Raw genomic sequence first — 17,684 nt, forward strand, 5'->3', positions numbered from 1 at the left:
GGTACTTCAATGTTTGATAAATGTATTTTTTAAAAACTCATCTGTGGTGCTTCAATGTTTAAAAAATGTATTTTTTCTTTTAAAAAAACACCTCATTTACCAGTAAATTTAGCTGGTTACTTCTTGATGCATTTTTGAATACTCTCAGAGTACATGCTTTAAAAAAGCAGAGGTTTTATTAGAAGAATGGTACACTGTATAATAATACTCTATATTCTATAACTTCATTTTTCATAAAAACTGAACATGTCTGAGTCTGATGTACCTCTCTATTAATAATTAAGTCACAATGGTATTCTGTAATTACAAGACAGTATATAATTTAGAAATATGAAACACTCTTAGGATTTCCTATAAAATAATAAACCATTTCAGTAAATTGAAACATAAAAATCATATTAGGAATATCTCTGGACATATTATGCATAGTCCTCCTGGCAAGTACTAGTTTCTAATAGAATTCTAAAGAACAGTCTAATGAGACCAAGTTGTTCCTTGGAGAAAAATTTTAAGTGATTTTTATATTAATAGTTTTAATATTATTTCTTCTTGTCTTAGAAATGACGTAGCAAGTCCAAAGAACAGTCAAAGGAATGCCAAGTTCCACAAACCCAGTCCCTTCCTTGTGCTAACACTATATCTACACTTCCATGATAACACACATCACACTGCACTGTAATTTTCCTTCTATTCCTGCATTAGACTGTGAATGCATTGATGACAAAAATCACCTATTATTCATCTTTCTATCCACAGAGACTTATAAAGTATATCTTATAAATGTTCAAAGTCTGCATTAAATAAATGAATGATTACAACTGACTGACGTTCATAATAAGTAATATTTATAATATTACACTGTAAATTTTATAGATATTTAAAGCATCAGTTGTAATCGAAATTATAGAAAACTACCAATTACCTATAATAATGAGGAAAATATATGACGTAAAGTGAATGAATGATACCAATCAGAATTACCAAAATTACGAATTTCCTCCAAAAAGCAGGATATAAGGGACAAATATTGGTTTAATTTTACTTTTTGTTTCTTGGTTCAAGCTACTAATTGTCTAACAACAAGGCACCGATAGTCAAGTGGTTACAAGCCAAAGTCAAAAGGGACAGGGTTCTACAATTCTCCCAGAAACAGCTAAACCAAAAGACAGACAGGACAGTCCAGGTTATCTTTGTATATAGTCTCCTAAATAGTAATACAAATAATAAGCCACTTAATATACTCGTGGGGTTAAACAAAAGCAATGCCTGTCAACAAATGATAACTATTAAAAATAGTATTTGAAAAAGTAAGAATTATCAATAAATTTCAGACTGTAAAACCAAAGCTCCTTCCACAATACTGTCTCACTTTTCACTTCATATCTGTGCTTCTATGAAATGCAATCCTTAAATTAAACTAGGCAACACAAAAATAAAAATTAATGGAGAAAGTGTTCATCAAAAATGTTTCTGAATTAAGGTATAATGAAACAAATACACAAAAGCATAGGATCACCTAAATTATTAAACTTTATTAACTAGAACACACACAGAAATAAGCAAATACTATCACTGACTATATTTTCACCTAATTATGCCATCATTGAACTGGCACGACTACGTCTCAGAACCAACTGGCTGGGATACTGGAGGAGGGAGAAGGGGGACTCTGGACCAGCCAAGGTCACAGAGAAGGAAACTGCAAGGGATTGTAGCAGTCCAGCCATTTCTTACAGGTATGAGAAGAAGAATAAGTAAAACAATAAAAATAGCCACTGTTAAATGTATGCCGAATATTCCACATACCTCATCATTTAATAATTACTCAACCTGATGATAAAGACTGACCTTCTCCAAAGCCACAGAGTGAATATGTGGCACAGCTCGTATTCTTAAAACTGTTCACGAATTCTACAAAACCCTGCTTAGGCCTATGCTATATCACCGGGTATGCCAAAAAAAAAAATCTGAAGAGAGAGAGGAGATAGAAGTGCATTCAGAAGCAGACAAGTTATCCAGAACCACATAAAACCCAGAGGGAGAAGAGAAAAATTAACACAAGCAAGGATGTGCATGTACAGAAGCCCAGGCAAAATCCGGCCAAACGGACGGGCAATGCTCCCGCAGTCATTTTTTCCTTGTTTTATGTGCACTGTCTCCACCCTCAGGATTTTAAAGGCTCTGTGAACGGCCATTCAGATAAAGCTAAACAGGTCTTGGCCTATTTATGACTGATATGCTTTAAGAATAAAAGCTAAATGATGTTTAGTGGAATTATATACATCAGATCTAGATCTGTCTTATCTGCTTAATAAAAAAGTGATATTTTTTAAAAATCCCTCCCAATAAAACCTTTCAGAAGGCTTCTTGTGCCACTTATATGTTAGTTATTTTACTAACAGCCACAATAAGCAACGCTGTGGAATCAAAACTTCATAAATTAGGTAATATTTCTGTTGCATTTTACGCATCTCCTTTTGTTATCGATAATCTTCGTGATTTGTTTTGGCACAAGTGATGTCGGGAATTTCCTGCTGGATTTCCTGCAGCTTTAATAAAACCATGCATTTATCCTGTGGGACCCAAGAATCCAAGCAAAATGGTACAAAACCACAAGAAGAAAAGTCATGGTTCTAGATGAGAAATGTTTTTCCTTATCATCATCAAGTGTGTTTGTTGTATTGCTACCATGCCTATGACAGCATTTTGGACATTAAATAGTATCAGTATTAAGTGTATTGAATTACACAAAGAGTTTAAGAAGAATTATTTTTTTAAAAAAAGAACAAGGCTTCTTAGAGAAAGTTGATCACGAGAGAGTGGGAGAATCAGGTAATACACAGGTTCTTTCTGATACGCTGTTAACTGGTAGGGAAAGAAATGATTTCAAGAAAATTAGCATCCCTTTCCTGACACACTTCATCCCAAAGTGGATCTTTCTTTAAGCAAATCTACTGCATATAATTTATTGTTAGAGATGACAATTTGCTTGACAAAAGTATTGACATTTGCCACAGATTCCCATAATGAATTCAAAGGAGACATATGAGGTGCTCGTAAAGAGGATGTGGATACCTATGGAGTCCAAAGACTGACTCCTGCAAGTGCCAACAGCATCCACTGATCCCATGTAATCAAACGTGCTCTTCAGCCGGGTTGCACTATTATGATGAAGATGGTTGTTACAGTGGAAAACTAGCCCTCCTGGTAAATTACCTCAGCCCTAACTCTGATCAGCCCACAACTCCTCCACGATACCCCCAAACTGGTCAGACCACCCCCCAAATCTCCCCAGGACCTTGACTCTAGCATTTTGACTGAGGTCCACTCTGAGTAATCGATGCCTGTGTCAAACTAGTTACGAAGTATTTTGAACATCACTACCGGGTATAATCAAAACTCCTCTGCAGTCTAAGAATCCTTCTTTCCCCCAGAAACAGTTTCCTCTGGAGCTATTTGACAGTGGTGTCTTCCTAAAAGTTACTAGCTTGAAAGTGAGATTTGGCTCAATGAAATATGTTCCTTTCCTGTAGCAGGTTTTTCTCAAGTTTTCTTTTCTAATTAATGTCTTACGGTATCTACGCTCGTCTTTTTAAATGGTATTCCACATATCACATAAATTACCACTTTACCTCTCATAGAAACTTTCTAGATAGAGTACAACTCAAAATAAAATTCAGCTAAATAAATATATGGGGGGAGGCAGAAATTCTAATAAGTATCTTCAAAACGTAAGTCCAAAAATAGTATTTTCAACACTTCATATATACACAGAAAACTGAGAGTTTGCCTAATCCAACGCCATGATTCTAGGGAGGTAAAACATCTCAGAAGTTTAAATTTAGAAAAAGCAGCTTAGCAATATAAAAATTAAATTTATGGGAACTTAATCGTAAGTTGGTATCTACAAAGATAAGTGAAATGGCAATACACACTTTTCTAGATGCTCATGCAAAAGAAAAAAGGATTTTCCTTTGTAAAAACAGATTTGAATTTCCAAGTTGATATGTGATGTTTAAAAATCAGGAGGGGTTATTCCAGGTAGAAAGAAAACTAGTTAAACTGAGAAATGTTTTATTCCTCTTTGATTCAAGCCTAATCCAAAAGCACTGCATTAAAACCCAGAAAAAACATTTTTTTAACTTTATGTAGTTTAATACCTTAATTTCAAACTGTTGTAACCAAAAATGAACTTGAAAAATTAAAGCACGCATAACATATTTGGATCTTTTTAAAAATAAGCCGTTAGTCTAATATCAAATAAAGATCACTAAAGTTTCTCCTCCATACTTACAAACGTACTTTTCTCCTCCATACATACATACATATGTCGTATAGAATTAAAATTTCAAATTAATTTAAAATTAATGTATAAACCAATTAAAGTCCTAAGCTGTGTGACACTAAAATTTAAAAAACTACAAGGCTAATGAAAATACATTACATCAGAATTGATCACTCATTTTCTGTTAAACCATATATTATCATTTTTTAATCTCTTTACTTATCCAAACCGGAGCAATGATTAACAACAAAAACAGCAACACATGGACTAATAATGGCAAATAAAAATTTTCAGTTTTATTCCTGGAAATAGTATAGCTTATTAAACCATACACTGCAGTAATTATAGCAACAAGCAAACAAATAAACAGGAAACAAAAATTTGACCATTCATCCTCCTGCTTAATTCTAAAATTTAATGAATTGGCTAAGAATGGGCAGTAGCCCAGAAATCACTCACAGCATAGAATGGAACATAATTTAAATTACCAAATAAGCTTTCAAAGAAAAATGTTTGCATTAGGGGACAGAATAAAAATTTCAATTTTCAGAAGAAAACGATTAGCTATTTGCAAAATTACAACTGACTAAAGCTGTAACACCATAATTTTGTTACTTCAAATATATGAGTGCCATGAAATTTTACTTGCCATAAAGAAGCTTAGGACACAGTCACATGGTTAGAGGCATTTGAGAATGAAATAAAGATTAATGACAGCCATGCATAAAGCAATTAATTGAAAGAGTCAAAATAACAGCTCCAAAAACGTTAGAAACACAAATGCTCAAGGAGAAGATTCTATTGTAACCATTGACATAAGCATGAGGTTCAAGGACACAGATCACCCTGAGGATGGATTTTTTTAAGTTCTTTAAGATGTCAACAGATCTGCTGGATGAAGCAGAAAGGCAGACTTAAGAAAATCACAACTAAAAGGCATTTACATATTTTGGTCAAAAGAAAATCTCCAAAACCTGTGAAAGAAATCATTCATAGCGTAGCTGAGTTCATTAAAATACTGCAAGACAACATAAATTAAGTACTTGCCCCTTGTGACTTCTCCACAGTGTTAGCCAGCATCTCCTGCAGGGCCCGGACAGAGAGGGACTGTTCCAGCACAAAGGTGCAGATGGAGAGGTCTGGGGGGACATTCTGTGCAGAAAGAAGGACAGCCGCCATCATCATCATCCTCGTCGTCATCATCATCACCACCACCACCACCACCATCATCAAGCATCTAGACCTAATTTACCTTTTTATACTTCAGTTTCTTTCACAGAAAGAATAAAGAGTACTTGTCAATTCTCTAATATGAGCTCCCAAATCATCCAAATACATTGTCTACACCTCTCACACTTAACCCGCATTTTAATTTACGGATAACTATAAGCTACCATTTACTGAGCGCCTACTCTGATTAGGCACTGCACTCGGAGCTTTATCAATAACTCCTGTGGTCATCTACGGTAAGGATTATTACTATTATTGTGTGGACAAGAATATAGAGAAGTTAGGTTACTTTTCCAAAGTCACAATTACTAAATTTTTCAAGCCAGGACTAAAAAGCCAGACTTCTCTGACTCTAGAGCATTCATTTCTAGTCTATCAAGTACTTCGCTGATAAAAAATGAAAAGGACAGAAGAATACTTTACTCAAATTAACAGTGAAGTTAAGCAAACATAAAATTGATTGGTATAAAATATTGATTTACACAGGCTTGTCCTTATCCACAAAGACAACGATTAGCTTGTCTTCCTCAAGTTGGGTATCATATCCGGCCTCGAACTTCAGATGCGATAATTTGACTTCTATTCGGTGTCCGCGTACTGCTTTATTTTCTCACTCATTCCTTTTCCTTTCTATTTCCTCCCATCAACTTCCATTCCAATCAAGTAATAACCCCATAAATTCTGAAAATCCCAACAAGTAACTACCAAGGAGGTGAAGGAAACAGGATAAGAACCGACTGTCAAGTTACAGAGAACTACCCCAATTAGGAACAAATGCATTATCGTGCATGCATGCTTTTACTTTAGATAAAGCAGGATCCAGGAGGCAATCCAGCTGGGTATGGGAAGATGTTCAAAGGAGCATTTTCACAACAGAAGAACATTATAAATACATTAAACACAAAACACAAGCGAGAATATGTCTTCTTAAAAAGAACATTAGAAGGATAAATTGATAACTTGATGCAGTGCCTCAGAATTACAATTTACAGTGTTAAAGTACTTACTAAATGGAGCCACTACCAATGAAAAGATCCTTATCAGCAGAGAATGATGCTTTATGGTTTCTAGGAAAGATTAGGTACCAGGGTTCTAAAATTAAAGTTAAGATTATTTTATGGATAAAAGAAGCATATAATCACTAGTTACTCATACCCCACAAACCTTCCTGGCACCCATGTTTTGCTTTGCTTTGTTTTATTTTTTAATGAACTTTCACTTTCTGAATTCCTCTATCCTCTTATCATGGGCTTCTGTGGTCCCCAGCCCAATTTCTTTCCATTCCTCCTCAAACTATCTCAGCTAGTAGTCAAAGGAATCTCTCAAATCTGGGTGCAGCTACTACTTTTATACTCTGCGGTAATGCAAGGAATTTTCACACATTGAGGTATGGGGAGGTCATTCTGGCTTATACATGATTTGGCTTGAACTTCATGCTAAATGGAACAGTTAGCAATGCATGCATTGGTCTGTCAAACATGCAATCCGCTCTGACCATTTTTTTAAAATGCATTTACCAGGTTGTTCAGAATGTCCACTTCGAAGATAGGAAATGGGGGCATGTTACCCCTACAATGCCAATGCTAGTACTCCTTCAAAGATGAGTTTCCCTTCCCAGACAGCAGGGTCATGCTGAGTTGCTGTGTGTGTGCTAATCCTTCTCTTTTGAGACCTTGAAGGGATGCACCCCTGTTTAATATTTGTCTTCTGTTCTCACAAGATATAAAACTGTGGTTCAGGCATTCAAAACGGAGCCAGATAGCCCTTGTGCACGTGGTTTCAGACACATTCCTGTACTACTGAGAACTTGAATTTTCTGAACTGTATCAGACTCAGAGACTTCACCAGCCATTCTCAAAACAAGATCTGTTAGCAGCCGCCAGCTGCACCCTTATAGTCTCAAGTTCTCCCCTTGTAACTATTCAACCATTTCGGACCTCAACCAATCCTGGCTTAACAAGCGCCCTTACTTCTTGCCAACTCCAATTATAATTGGCAAACCACTTATGTAACTTTGTGGATTTTGCCTATATAAAGCGTCCCCCCATTCTGTAGTCTAGAAGAACACATTTCAAGTGTTTCTTGAATCTGTCTCCTGGGCTATAGTCCTCAGCCTGGCTCAAATAAAACTCTTTTCTATTCCGATTATAGAATGTTTATTGATTGTTTCCACTGACAGCAGTCAGCCAGACAAGGGCTTTCTTTCCAAAATCCTCAGATAAAAGACTGGAAGCTTGGACAGGGACTCTCTTCTACTGTGAAATTCAGGATGAGCTCTTTTAAATTTAATATTCTCAGTTCTAACTATATTAATAACAATTTATCACACTAAGACAAATGCTACTGGGAAAAAAATTGATTAAGGTAAGTGTTTATTCCATTCATATCCATTTAAACTGTGAGAGTTTGGAAGCTACACTTTGACAAATAGCACTAGTAGAGAACTATGTTAAGAAAGGGTGTGCTAGTGAACCAATTTCTAAAAATAAAAAGCCATGACTTGCCCATTTCTGTAGTGTAAATACTCCAATGACGGCTGGTTTCAAAGTGTAAAAGTTGACAAATCAGCTCACAAAACTGCTAAATATGCAACAATTAGCTCTCAGGAAACTAAGAGCCATTGCCAACACACCACTGAACTGATTTCATGAATTGCTTTAGAATCAGTGTATTATAATAGTTAAGAGATTGGATTCTATAAACAGATCACCTAAGCAAGCAAGAATCCTGGCCTCACTACGTACAAGCTATTAACTTTTCTAGTCTTCAGTTTCCTTCCCTGAAAAATGGGATAATAATTATACCATCCTCATAGGGTTGCTGTGAAAAAATAAATGAGATTATCTAAGTAAAGAGCTTATCACAGTGTCAAGACCATAACAAGAATTCAAAATAAGGGATGTCATTAGTTAGTTTTGCATATTGTCATTTCTCTCCATCTATGGCATTTATGAAGCACCACTCATGTCTTAAAATTGGTTCTTAAATGGATTGTTTTACAGAAATCACGTTTGAAAAGTCAAAGCATTAACTATGCAGCTGTTCATAACATCTAAAATGTTCTAGTTATTTTCAAGAAAAAGGCACTTTCTGGTAATACTGAAAAGTTTACATACTGGGTATATTTAAATTGTTTCCTACTTCACTTTCATCAAAATGTTAAAGTATGAATCACTGGAATATCTTACATTTATTTTAAAGATCCTTGAAAACCACATGGATCTGAAATGAATTAATCCTGCCAAACAAATTCCATTTTTTCACAGAGCGACATACTTGTTACAGATAGTGGGGTTTAACAGGAATAAATGAACAATCAGCAAAGGCAATTCTCTCTCAGAGACTCTACCCATCTTTTTTTTTTTTTTTTTTTTTTTTGCAGTATGCAGGCCTCTCACTGTTGTGTCCTCTCCCGTTGCGGAGCACAGGCTCCGGACGCGCAAGCTCAGCGGCCATGGCTCACGGCCCAGCCGCTCCGCGGCACGTGGGATCCTCCCGGACCGGGGCACGAACCTGCGTCCCCTGCATTGGCAGGCGGACTCTCAACCACTGCGCCACCAGAGAAGCCCTACCCATCTTTTTTTGGACCTTTATCGCTCTCTCTTTGCCCCCTCCCCCCTCAAAACACACATAAATGTAATAGAAAAGCTGAGCAGTTAAAAAAAGAAAAATGTTTTACCCCTTCCAGTAAAACTTGAAACAATACAAATCAGAGCCTTGCCCTGTTAGTTTCTTTTACTGGAAAGAGAAACGTCTGGTTGTTCTAGGCAACAGAATCATTACCAAAACTTGTTACTTTTTAAAAGTAACTACTTGTCACTTTTTAAAGTAAACTACTAAAAGTATTTCTCAATTTAGATGTATATTTCTTCAAATAACCCTCACATTTTTAGAGTTAAACCACACTGCAGCATTTATGTTAAGGCTTAGTTCCCACTTCCCCAAAATAAAGTTGTCAGTGGAAAAAAAAGGGTCTCATTCATTAATTAAAGATCAACTAAATGGCCCCTAACACCAGGCACAAGAGGTAGAGTCTATACAGCTGTAGTGGGAACTTCAATTCACAAGCATTTGCATGTTACCATCTTTTCCTTAGTCTTTTTCTTTACTCAAGTACTATTACTGAGAATTTTAATTTTTAGAACTTCAACTTGAAAGAACTTTACGTGCCCTTACAATGAGTGTGCTCCCAAACCATGAAATAAACCCTTATGTAATATATGTTTTACCTTACAGGTGCTTCAAAATAGACCACATCAGAACATGAAACAAAGAACTACTGCTCAGCCTGTACACCTACCTGCCTCTTAAACATTACACTTAGTTTTCATACAAAATTAAACCAGAGAAAGTATACACTTCGGTCTGGCTAAATGTGTATCTAGGCTGCCCGGAACCCGAAGCAGGCAGGTAGGAGGTTCATAATGCTTTTCATATGGAGACAAGACCAATTTGATAAGGACAGGTGTGCTTTGGCAAAGGTAACAAACCTTAAGTAAGCAGCATGGCTGCGCGTCTTCTCTTCTTTTAAAATACAAACTGGTCCCCGTTATTCCCTGCCTGACAAACATTACCTCATCTTACAGGTAAAGAAATTCTCAAGAATAACCACAACATAGCCTCTGGCTTTGTTGGCACTGGAGAGTCTGTGTGAAATCGATTAGGTTTCCAACCGAGCGATCCATCGAACCATTTGGCATACACAGACGCATATGCCTAACTCACTTACAAACCTATTGAAACATGTCGTTGACTTAACTGAACTGCAAACAATAATCGGGGCTATTTACGCTACAGCAGACCACCTCTCTTGTTACCACTGTGTACAAACTGCACACTAACATACCACTCCATTTTAAGGTCTCGATGCCTTTGCTCATACTTTTTTCTCCCTCAGCGTGACGTATCCATCTCCAGGTCTCCACCAGTGGAAAACTATTTCATATTTTTAAATCACACATAAATAAAATCACATAGAAAAACATTTTCCTTGGTGAAAATTCAAACAATACTGAAAAATTGAATTCTCTCTTTCCAAATTTAATTATACATACTCTCCGTCCCAGGCATAACCACACGGGAGCTGGATAAGCTTTCGGATGTACATCTCTCCAGGCCTTTTTTAATGCATTTGCATACATATGTAAGCTCACATCGAAGTATATAGATTGGCTTTTCCCATTAACGGGCTCACTTTGTATAGATTGGCTTTTCCCATTAACGGGCTCACTTTGTATATATTCCATATTTTAATTTATTAATATGTATTGAAGATCATTTTCTGTTAATAGATCTCTATCTACTTCATTCTTCATGACAGCTAAAGGATCTAGACAAGCCATACGCCTCCTGAAGACTGGTTCAAGTTTAATACTATGAAACATTGTTACTCAACGTGGACCCTCACTCTCCCACCCCACCACGACCAGTCTGAAACGATGATTTGCAGAAGAAAGTGCTCAGTGTTTGAAGAGTTGACCTCAAACTACGATTTCACCTATTTCTGGAAGATTAAACAAATGCGCCTATAGGGACACGGTAGTAACAGCCCTAACGGCGGATCTTTACTTTGGTTTTTGTTTTCACAATCCTAAGTTTCTAATATGAAGACAAGTAATTTACCTTTTTACACTGCCTTTCAGTTGTGCACCAAATAACCTTCAGAGTAACACAGAGATATCTCAAAATGTATTTTGAAAATTCATGAGGTATTAAATCTTGATAGCTTGACAGCATAAGCAAATGGGCAGGTCACTGTACCAAAGGACACGGTATTCCGAGTCAGTGCATAACCAGCCAAGGGATCCCAGGTAAATCGGTCTGAGCTTCCCCATCCATTAAGTGGCAACATACCTGTCACACTTCACAGAAGATTTCTGAAGTCCAAATAAGAAAAGCAAAGCATTACAAACTAGAAAATCCCAACAAACTATCATTTTCTCTGCCTAATTAAAAAAATAGTCTAGCTTACATTGAAAGCCAGAATCACAGAGATATAAATTAAGAGAAAAGCTTGTCTTCTACCAAGAAATGTGAAGACAGGATCCTTTGGAGTGGAACAGATGGTCTGAAGTTGATGCAGGTTTGTTTTCTCTCAGCCACCCATCTGCTGAGTGGCCTTGGGCAAGACACCATATCCACTGAGGGTCAACGTGCCCACGAGCTATGGAGACATCAAACTTCTCCAAAAAATAAAGATGTTGTTGTTGTTGAAGTTGCCAAGTGAAGACATGAAACAGGCAAAATCACACCTACCATACAGGGCGCGGCATCCTTTAAAATGTTTGTGTGTCCTACAGTTCCAATGTCATTATGAGGCTGTATCCCACGGACTTACATGAACTACTTTAGAGAAGAAATACCAAGCTGGATAAAAGGAAAATCTTAGTTCACTTTTTTCTCTTTATACGTCTTCAAAATTCCAATCATAACATTTCCCCAGCCTGGAAATGGGGTTGTTGCCAGACTTTCACACTTTTCTGTGAGAGTTCATAGTTCCAGGTAGTGTTGCTTGTCATATTCTTGTTCTCCTCATCCCACTTTGCACCAAAGATTAACAGAACATTGTCTTAGAGAAGGAAATATGTATCCTGCATCAATCACAGGATAAATTCTTTCTTCTTTCAGAGATCAGCTTTTTGAAAGACAAGTTAAATGTGATCACAGCAGATGCAACGGATATGCCTGGGTTTCCCCACGTCTCAAGCCTTTGAATCTCTTCAGAAAAGCTCAAGTCATTCCATGTGCCTTTCTTTTTATTTTTTTTTTTTCTGTGGTACGCGGGCCTCTCACCGTTGTGGCCCCTCCTGCCGCGGAGCACAGGCTCCGGACGCGCAGGCTCAGCGGCCACGGCTCACGGGCCCAGCCGCTCCGCGGCATGCGGGATCCTCCCAGACCGGGGCATGAACCCACATCCCCCGCATCGGCAGGCGGACTCCCAACCACTGCGCCACCAGAGAAGCCCCCCATGTGCCTTTCTTAACAACACAGGTCCAAGTCAGAAAGGACCTGTTAGCCCACTAAACCAGTGGTAATTAGCAGTACATCTCCGCTACAAAGAGCCACAGCTCTGCCAATTAGCAGTTAATTATGAAAATTAATTATGAAAATCCTTAGTGAATTAATAGGGTTTCATACGATTTGCTCAGTGTTCATGTTTCTCCTTGGCATACATCTTCTCTAATACAATCTCCTTTAAACACCATATTAAGTAGATATGCCAGTCTGCCTTATTTTTCTAATTATTTTACTATTCAGCTGACTCAAATGTGCCAGTGCAAATCTGGAGGTATACCAGTTTGACATTCACCCTGCATGACCTCTCTCCTGCTAATATCCTAACAGGAATAGTGTATTAGGTCAACTCTGTTCACACGTATCTTAACTGGGAGCCACTGTTGGTGAGAACACACATATTTAGTATTTTGAAAGCAAGACACTCAAAAGGCAACCAAAGGAAAGGCTTCTGCTATGAACTGAGCCTGAAGATGATATGCAGGTATGTTAAAAATCACATGTGCTACTAATGATTCATTGGATGTAGCCTCCTGCCTCTGAACATTGCTAAGTCAAACCCATCTATCTGTCACAATCTCCATAAAAGCTTAACAAACCAACCCTCCACACTCTAGGTGATGGCCCACTTACCTAATTTGCATGTGAAGCTCATAATTTCTATTCATATGTCACCATGATGTTCCAGGAAGTTGGGCTCAAATTAAGAAACCTGCTGTGAAAAAAGCTATGGCGCTTCACCACTAAATTCAGAGCTCAGAGCTCAGTAAACATCTGAATAAACGCATGAATAAGCAAACCACAAGAAGAAATAAATCGGTGGAAATAGTGGAACCACCGCTATAGTTCAACTACCCACCAATTACTTTGGAGCAAAGTTTCACTCTGCTCGGGTCTTTTTCTAAGTATTAGCAAAATAGGGACTTCCCTGGTGGTCCAGTGGTTAAGACTCTGCGCTCCCTATGCAGAGGGCCCAGGTTTGATCCCTGGTCTGGGAACTAGATCCCGCATGCTACAACTAAGAGCCTGCATGCCTCAACTAAAAGATCCTGCGTGCCGCAGCTAAGACCCGGCACAGCCAAATAAATAAATAGTTTAAAAAAAAAGAATTAGCAAAATATATACATATTCATTACATATGTTGTAAGCAATTGGCAGTGTCATGATATTGAGTACACAAAAATAGTTTTGGCAAAAATAATGTATGGTCCAAGTATTTGTCAGATATCAGAGTCTGTGACATCTCAGCCTTGCCTCCCTGCAAGATCCCAGTGAACCACAGACAGTGATCAAACTTGGTGGATCCCCCAGTGAAAATTTCCAGTGAACCATAGAGGTGTCTTCGGGGAGTTCTGTGTAAAGGAGATTCAGGTAGAATCAATTCATAAGTTCGTTGCCTAGAAGTATTCGGGAAAAAAATACTTTTTACCATAACCAGGTCAACCTAATCATCTGACATAGGACCTCTGTCACAACATCTATACCGCCTTGTCTCATAATCTGCTTAAAGAAAGGGAACAATTCACACAAACGTGTGGACACGGGCAATCAACAGCTTCTGCCTCACCTAGAGAACTACGGAAAGTCAAAAGGAGCAGAAGAAAACGAGAATTATGGCGTCCACGTCCAGTTATGCAGGCAAAAATGATATCTTCAAATTTAATTAACAGTGTAATACAGTGCCGATTTATTCAGGCATAACATACAACCATCTCGCTCTTCGTGGGTATCTCATTCCATGGAAGTGTGCTGGATAATTCCATCGAAATTAATTTAAAATGGCAAGAGCTAAATTAATTACTCAGTATCAGTCTGAACAAATTAAGCTAGAATCAACTCAGTAATATTACTTGGAACCTCAAAACTGAAACTCCAAGCAGACTCAGATGGAGACAGTCAACACCTTGGAATTCTTACTAGGATTTTGCTCACACGCGATTCCCACACACTTTCAAGAATTAAGAAGTAACTGTGTAGACACAATTATGTAAATAATAATGGCTACATGACTTTTAAAGCATCCTCTGTGTGCTAGGTCTTAATTCTCACCACAACTCTATAAAAGAAGTATTATTATTATCTTCACTTTAGAAATGAGTAAATGGTGAGTGACAAAATTAAATGACTCGATCTAAACCAGAAACTATTAAGAGGCATATCTGCTGAGCCTAAAACCCATATATCACCTTGTCCCCCTCAAGGTAATATTAGCCTGATTATCAGCTGTTCTTTTTTTCTTTTCGTTTTCCTGTACATTTGTGGTAATAGTTTTATTATTGATAAATTAAACTTCAATGCGACAGTGTACATGCTCTAAAAGAACTCACACATAGAATCAGAGCCATGAATACCACAAACTCCATGACTTTCGCTTGAGAGACATCTCATAAGTTCATAACCTGGTATGAGCCCCTCTGGCAATGTATTAGCAAAAGCAAAAGTGTAATAAGGCATTAACATAGTGATCCTTCCTAGATGATGCCTTGTGGGTATATCTGGATACAGGGATCTTTCCCTTGTTATCTGAAGATATGAGTCATCATGTCAAAGGAAAATATGATATTTTCTGGTTGAAGAATCTTGACGAGAGAGGTATATAGTAGAATTAGAAAACTAAGTCAGGAGAGGTACTTCAGGTATGTTATATAGAACTGTATCTGTGAGACTTAACCCTGAAATAATGTTAGGTGATCTGGACATACTCCAGAGTCCTATTAATCCATATAATCTATAAACATATAGCTTAAGGCAACAGAATACAAATACAGTTTGGGTGACCAAAAATTCCATCTCACCTAACACATAATTTAGTTCAGAAGGGAGCTATCTGTAACACAAAGAAGTAACACAAAGGGTATTTTAAGGAAGATAACTCTAGCAGCTGTGTACATGATGTATGAAGCCACAGTGTGACACTATTTATGTTCAAGGATCAATTCAGGAAAGATAAAAAGACTTTAATGAGCTACATTTTTAAAAGAAATTATGGGGACTTCCCCTTATGGCTGAGTGAGGAGGTTGGCAAATCCTCCCCCTAAAAAGCAAGCTGGATAAAACTGACAAGAATAACCTTTTAGAGCCGTGGGACATAACCAGAGGCATAAAAAAATATGACAAACTTTTATGCTTGAAAACTGCTGAACTTCGGGTAAGAACAGGAAGAGTCTGTGGTGCTATTTCTGAAGCCTGCTCCCATCTCCCCACAGCTCAGCTGATGGGCAGCTCCTGCAGGAATGTGGTGTGGGGTAGGCTGGGAGGACCAGAAGCTGTGCCACCTTATGAAAGGGGGCTCGCTTGACTGGGAGCAGATGCCATGCACAATGCATTGTATGTGAAAGTGACACTTTCCAGAGAAACTCAACAGCTCTTCTAGCCTCACTCAGTATATTCCTGACTGAAGTTGAAGCATGCAGAGTAGTTCCAAACTATTCACACACTCCTGGCTAACTCTGAAGTAGCATGTACATAAGAAAGACACAAAGAACTCGCAGAAAGCAAATCTGGAACAGATTTTACATAACCTGAACTTCTCATGTGCTTCTCTACCCATACACAGGTCCATATGCAGAGAACAGAACTCTTACTGTTTGAAGTACCTGAGTGCAACCTCTGTACAATCACTGCCTTAACTCTAAGCTATGCAGAAACAGGGTAACTTTTAAGAACCAGGCTAAAATAAAAGAATGAAAAAATAAAATGGAGCAGTGACATCAATGACAACACATCATAGGGGAGACATCTCACAGGCAAGTTACTAAACAATAAACAAACCAACAAAAACAGGAACAACCACTTTCTTAGCCCAGGCAAGTTACTAAACAACAAAAAAACAAACAAAAACCAGAACAACAACGTTCAGTGGAGAAATACCAGAATTTAGAGTCCAGTTTTAACAAAAAGAAAAGTGGCACAGGCAAAGAAACAAAAAAACAGGAAAGTGTAACCTATACTGAGAGAAAAACAGTCAAGAGAAACTGTCAGTGAGTATCCCCAGATGTTGAAATTAGCAGATAAAGGCTTCAAAGAAAACTTTAGACATACAAATAGGGACTTCCTTCGTGGTGCAGTGGTTAAGAATCCACCTGCCAATGCAGGGGACATGGGTTTGATCCCTGGTCCAAGAAGATCTCACATGCCATGGAGCAACTAAGCCCGAGTGCCACAACTACTGAGCCTGCGCACCTAGAGCCCATGTTCTGCAACAAGAGAAGCCCCCACAGTGAGAAGCCCGTGCACCGCAACGAAGAGTAGACCCCACTTGCCGCAACTAAAGAAAGCCCGTGCACAGCAACGGAGACCCAACGCAGCCTAAAATAAAGTAAAAAAAACCATACAAATATATTTAAAGAACTACAGGAAAAATGTTTAGAGAAATAAAGAAAAGTATGATAACAATTAGTCAATGAATAGAAATGCTCAATAAAGATACAGGAATTACACAAAGAGAACCAAATGGATTTGAGTATAATAACTAAAATAATAAATATGCTAGAGGGGTCCAACGGCAGATTTAAAATGAAAGGACAAAGAATCAGTGAACTCAAAGATCATTTAATAGAAATTATTCAATCAGAAATACACAGAGAAAAAAAAAAACAGGAAAAAAAAATTAAATGAGCCTCAAAAACCTGTGGAATAATATACAGGTAATGGGAGTCCCAGAACAACAGGAGACAAAGGACAGAAAATATATTTGAAGAAATAATGGCCAAAAACTTCCAAAATTTAAAGAAAAACATTAGTTTAAACATCCAAGAAGCATAAAAATACCGAAGTAGGATAAACACAAAGGGATTCACACCTAGACACATCATACTCAAACTATTGAGAGTCAAAGACAAAAAAAAGAGGAAATATTTAAAGCAGCAAGACAAAAATTTACTCATCACAACATGATTAATTGCTGACTTCTCATCTGAATCAAGAGAGAACAGAAGGCAGTTGACAACTTATCAAAGAGCTGAAAGAAAAAAACTGTCAACCAAAAATTCAATATCGAGCTAAACTTTTTTTCAAACATGTAAAATAAATACATTCCAAGATAAACAAGGATGGAGAATTTATTGCTACCACAGTTGCCTTACAAGAATGCCCACTCTCAACAACTTTTATTCATCATAGGACTGGAAGTCCTAACCACAGCAATTAGTCCAGA

General features: G+C 37.6%; 1 protein-coding gene across 1 annotated transcript in view; it reads right to left on the reverse strand.

Annotated features, from left to right (window-relative positions):
- RYR2 (ryanodine receptor 2) overlaps nucleotides 1-17,684 on the reverse strand; it is a 721,598-nt gene that overhangs the window by 459,428 nt on the left and 244,486 nt on the right. The window contains exon 3 of the mRNA XM_067710999.1: nucleotides 5,329-5,437. Coding sequence (XP_067567100.1) covers nucleotides 5,329-5,437 — 109 coding nt within the window. The remainder of the gene's footprint in view (nucleotides 1-5,328; nucleotides 5,438-17,684) is intronic.

The sequence above is a fragment of the Pseudorca crassidens genome, chromosome 16 (genome assembly GCF_039906515.1).
Source record: "Pseudorca crassidens isolate mPseCra1 chromosome 16, mPseCra1.hap1, whole genome shotgun sequence".
In the NCBI taxonomy this organism is placed as follows: Eukaryota; Metazoa; Chordata; class Mammalia; order Artiodactyla; family Delphinidae; genus Pseudorca; species Pseudorca crassidens.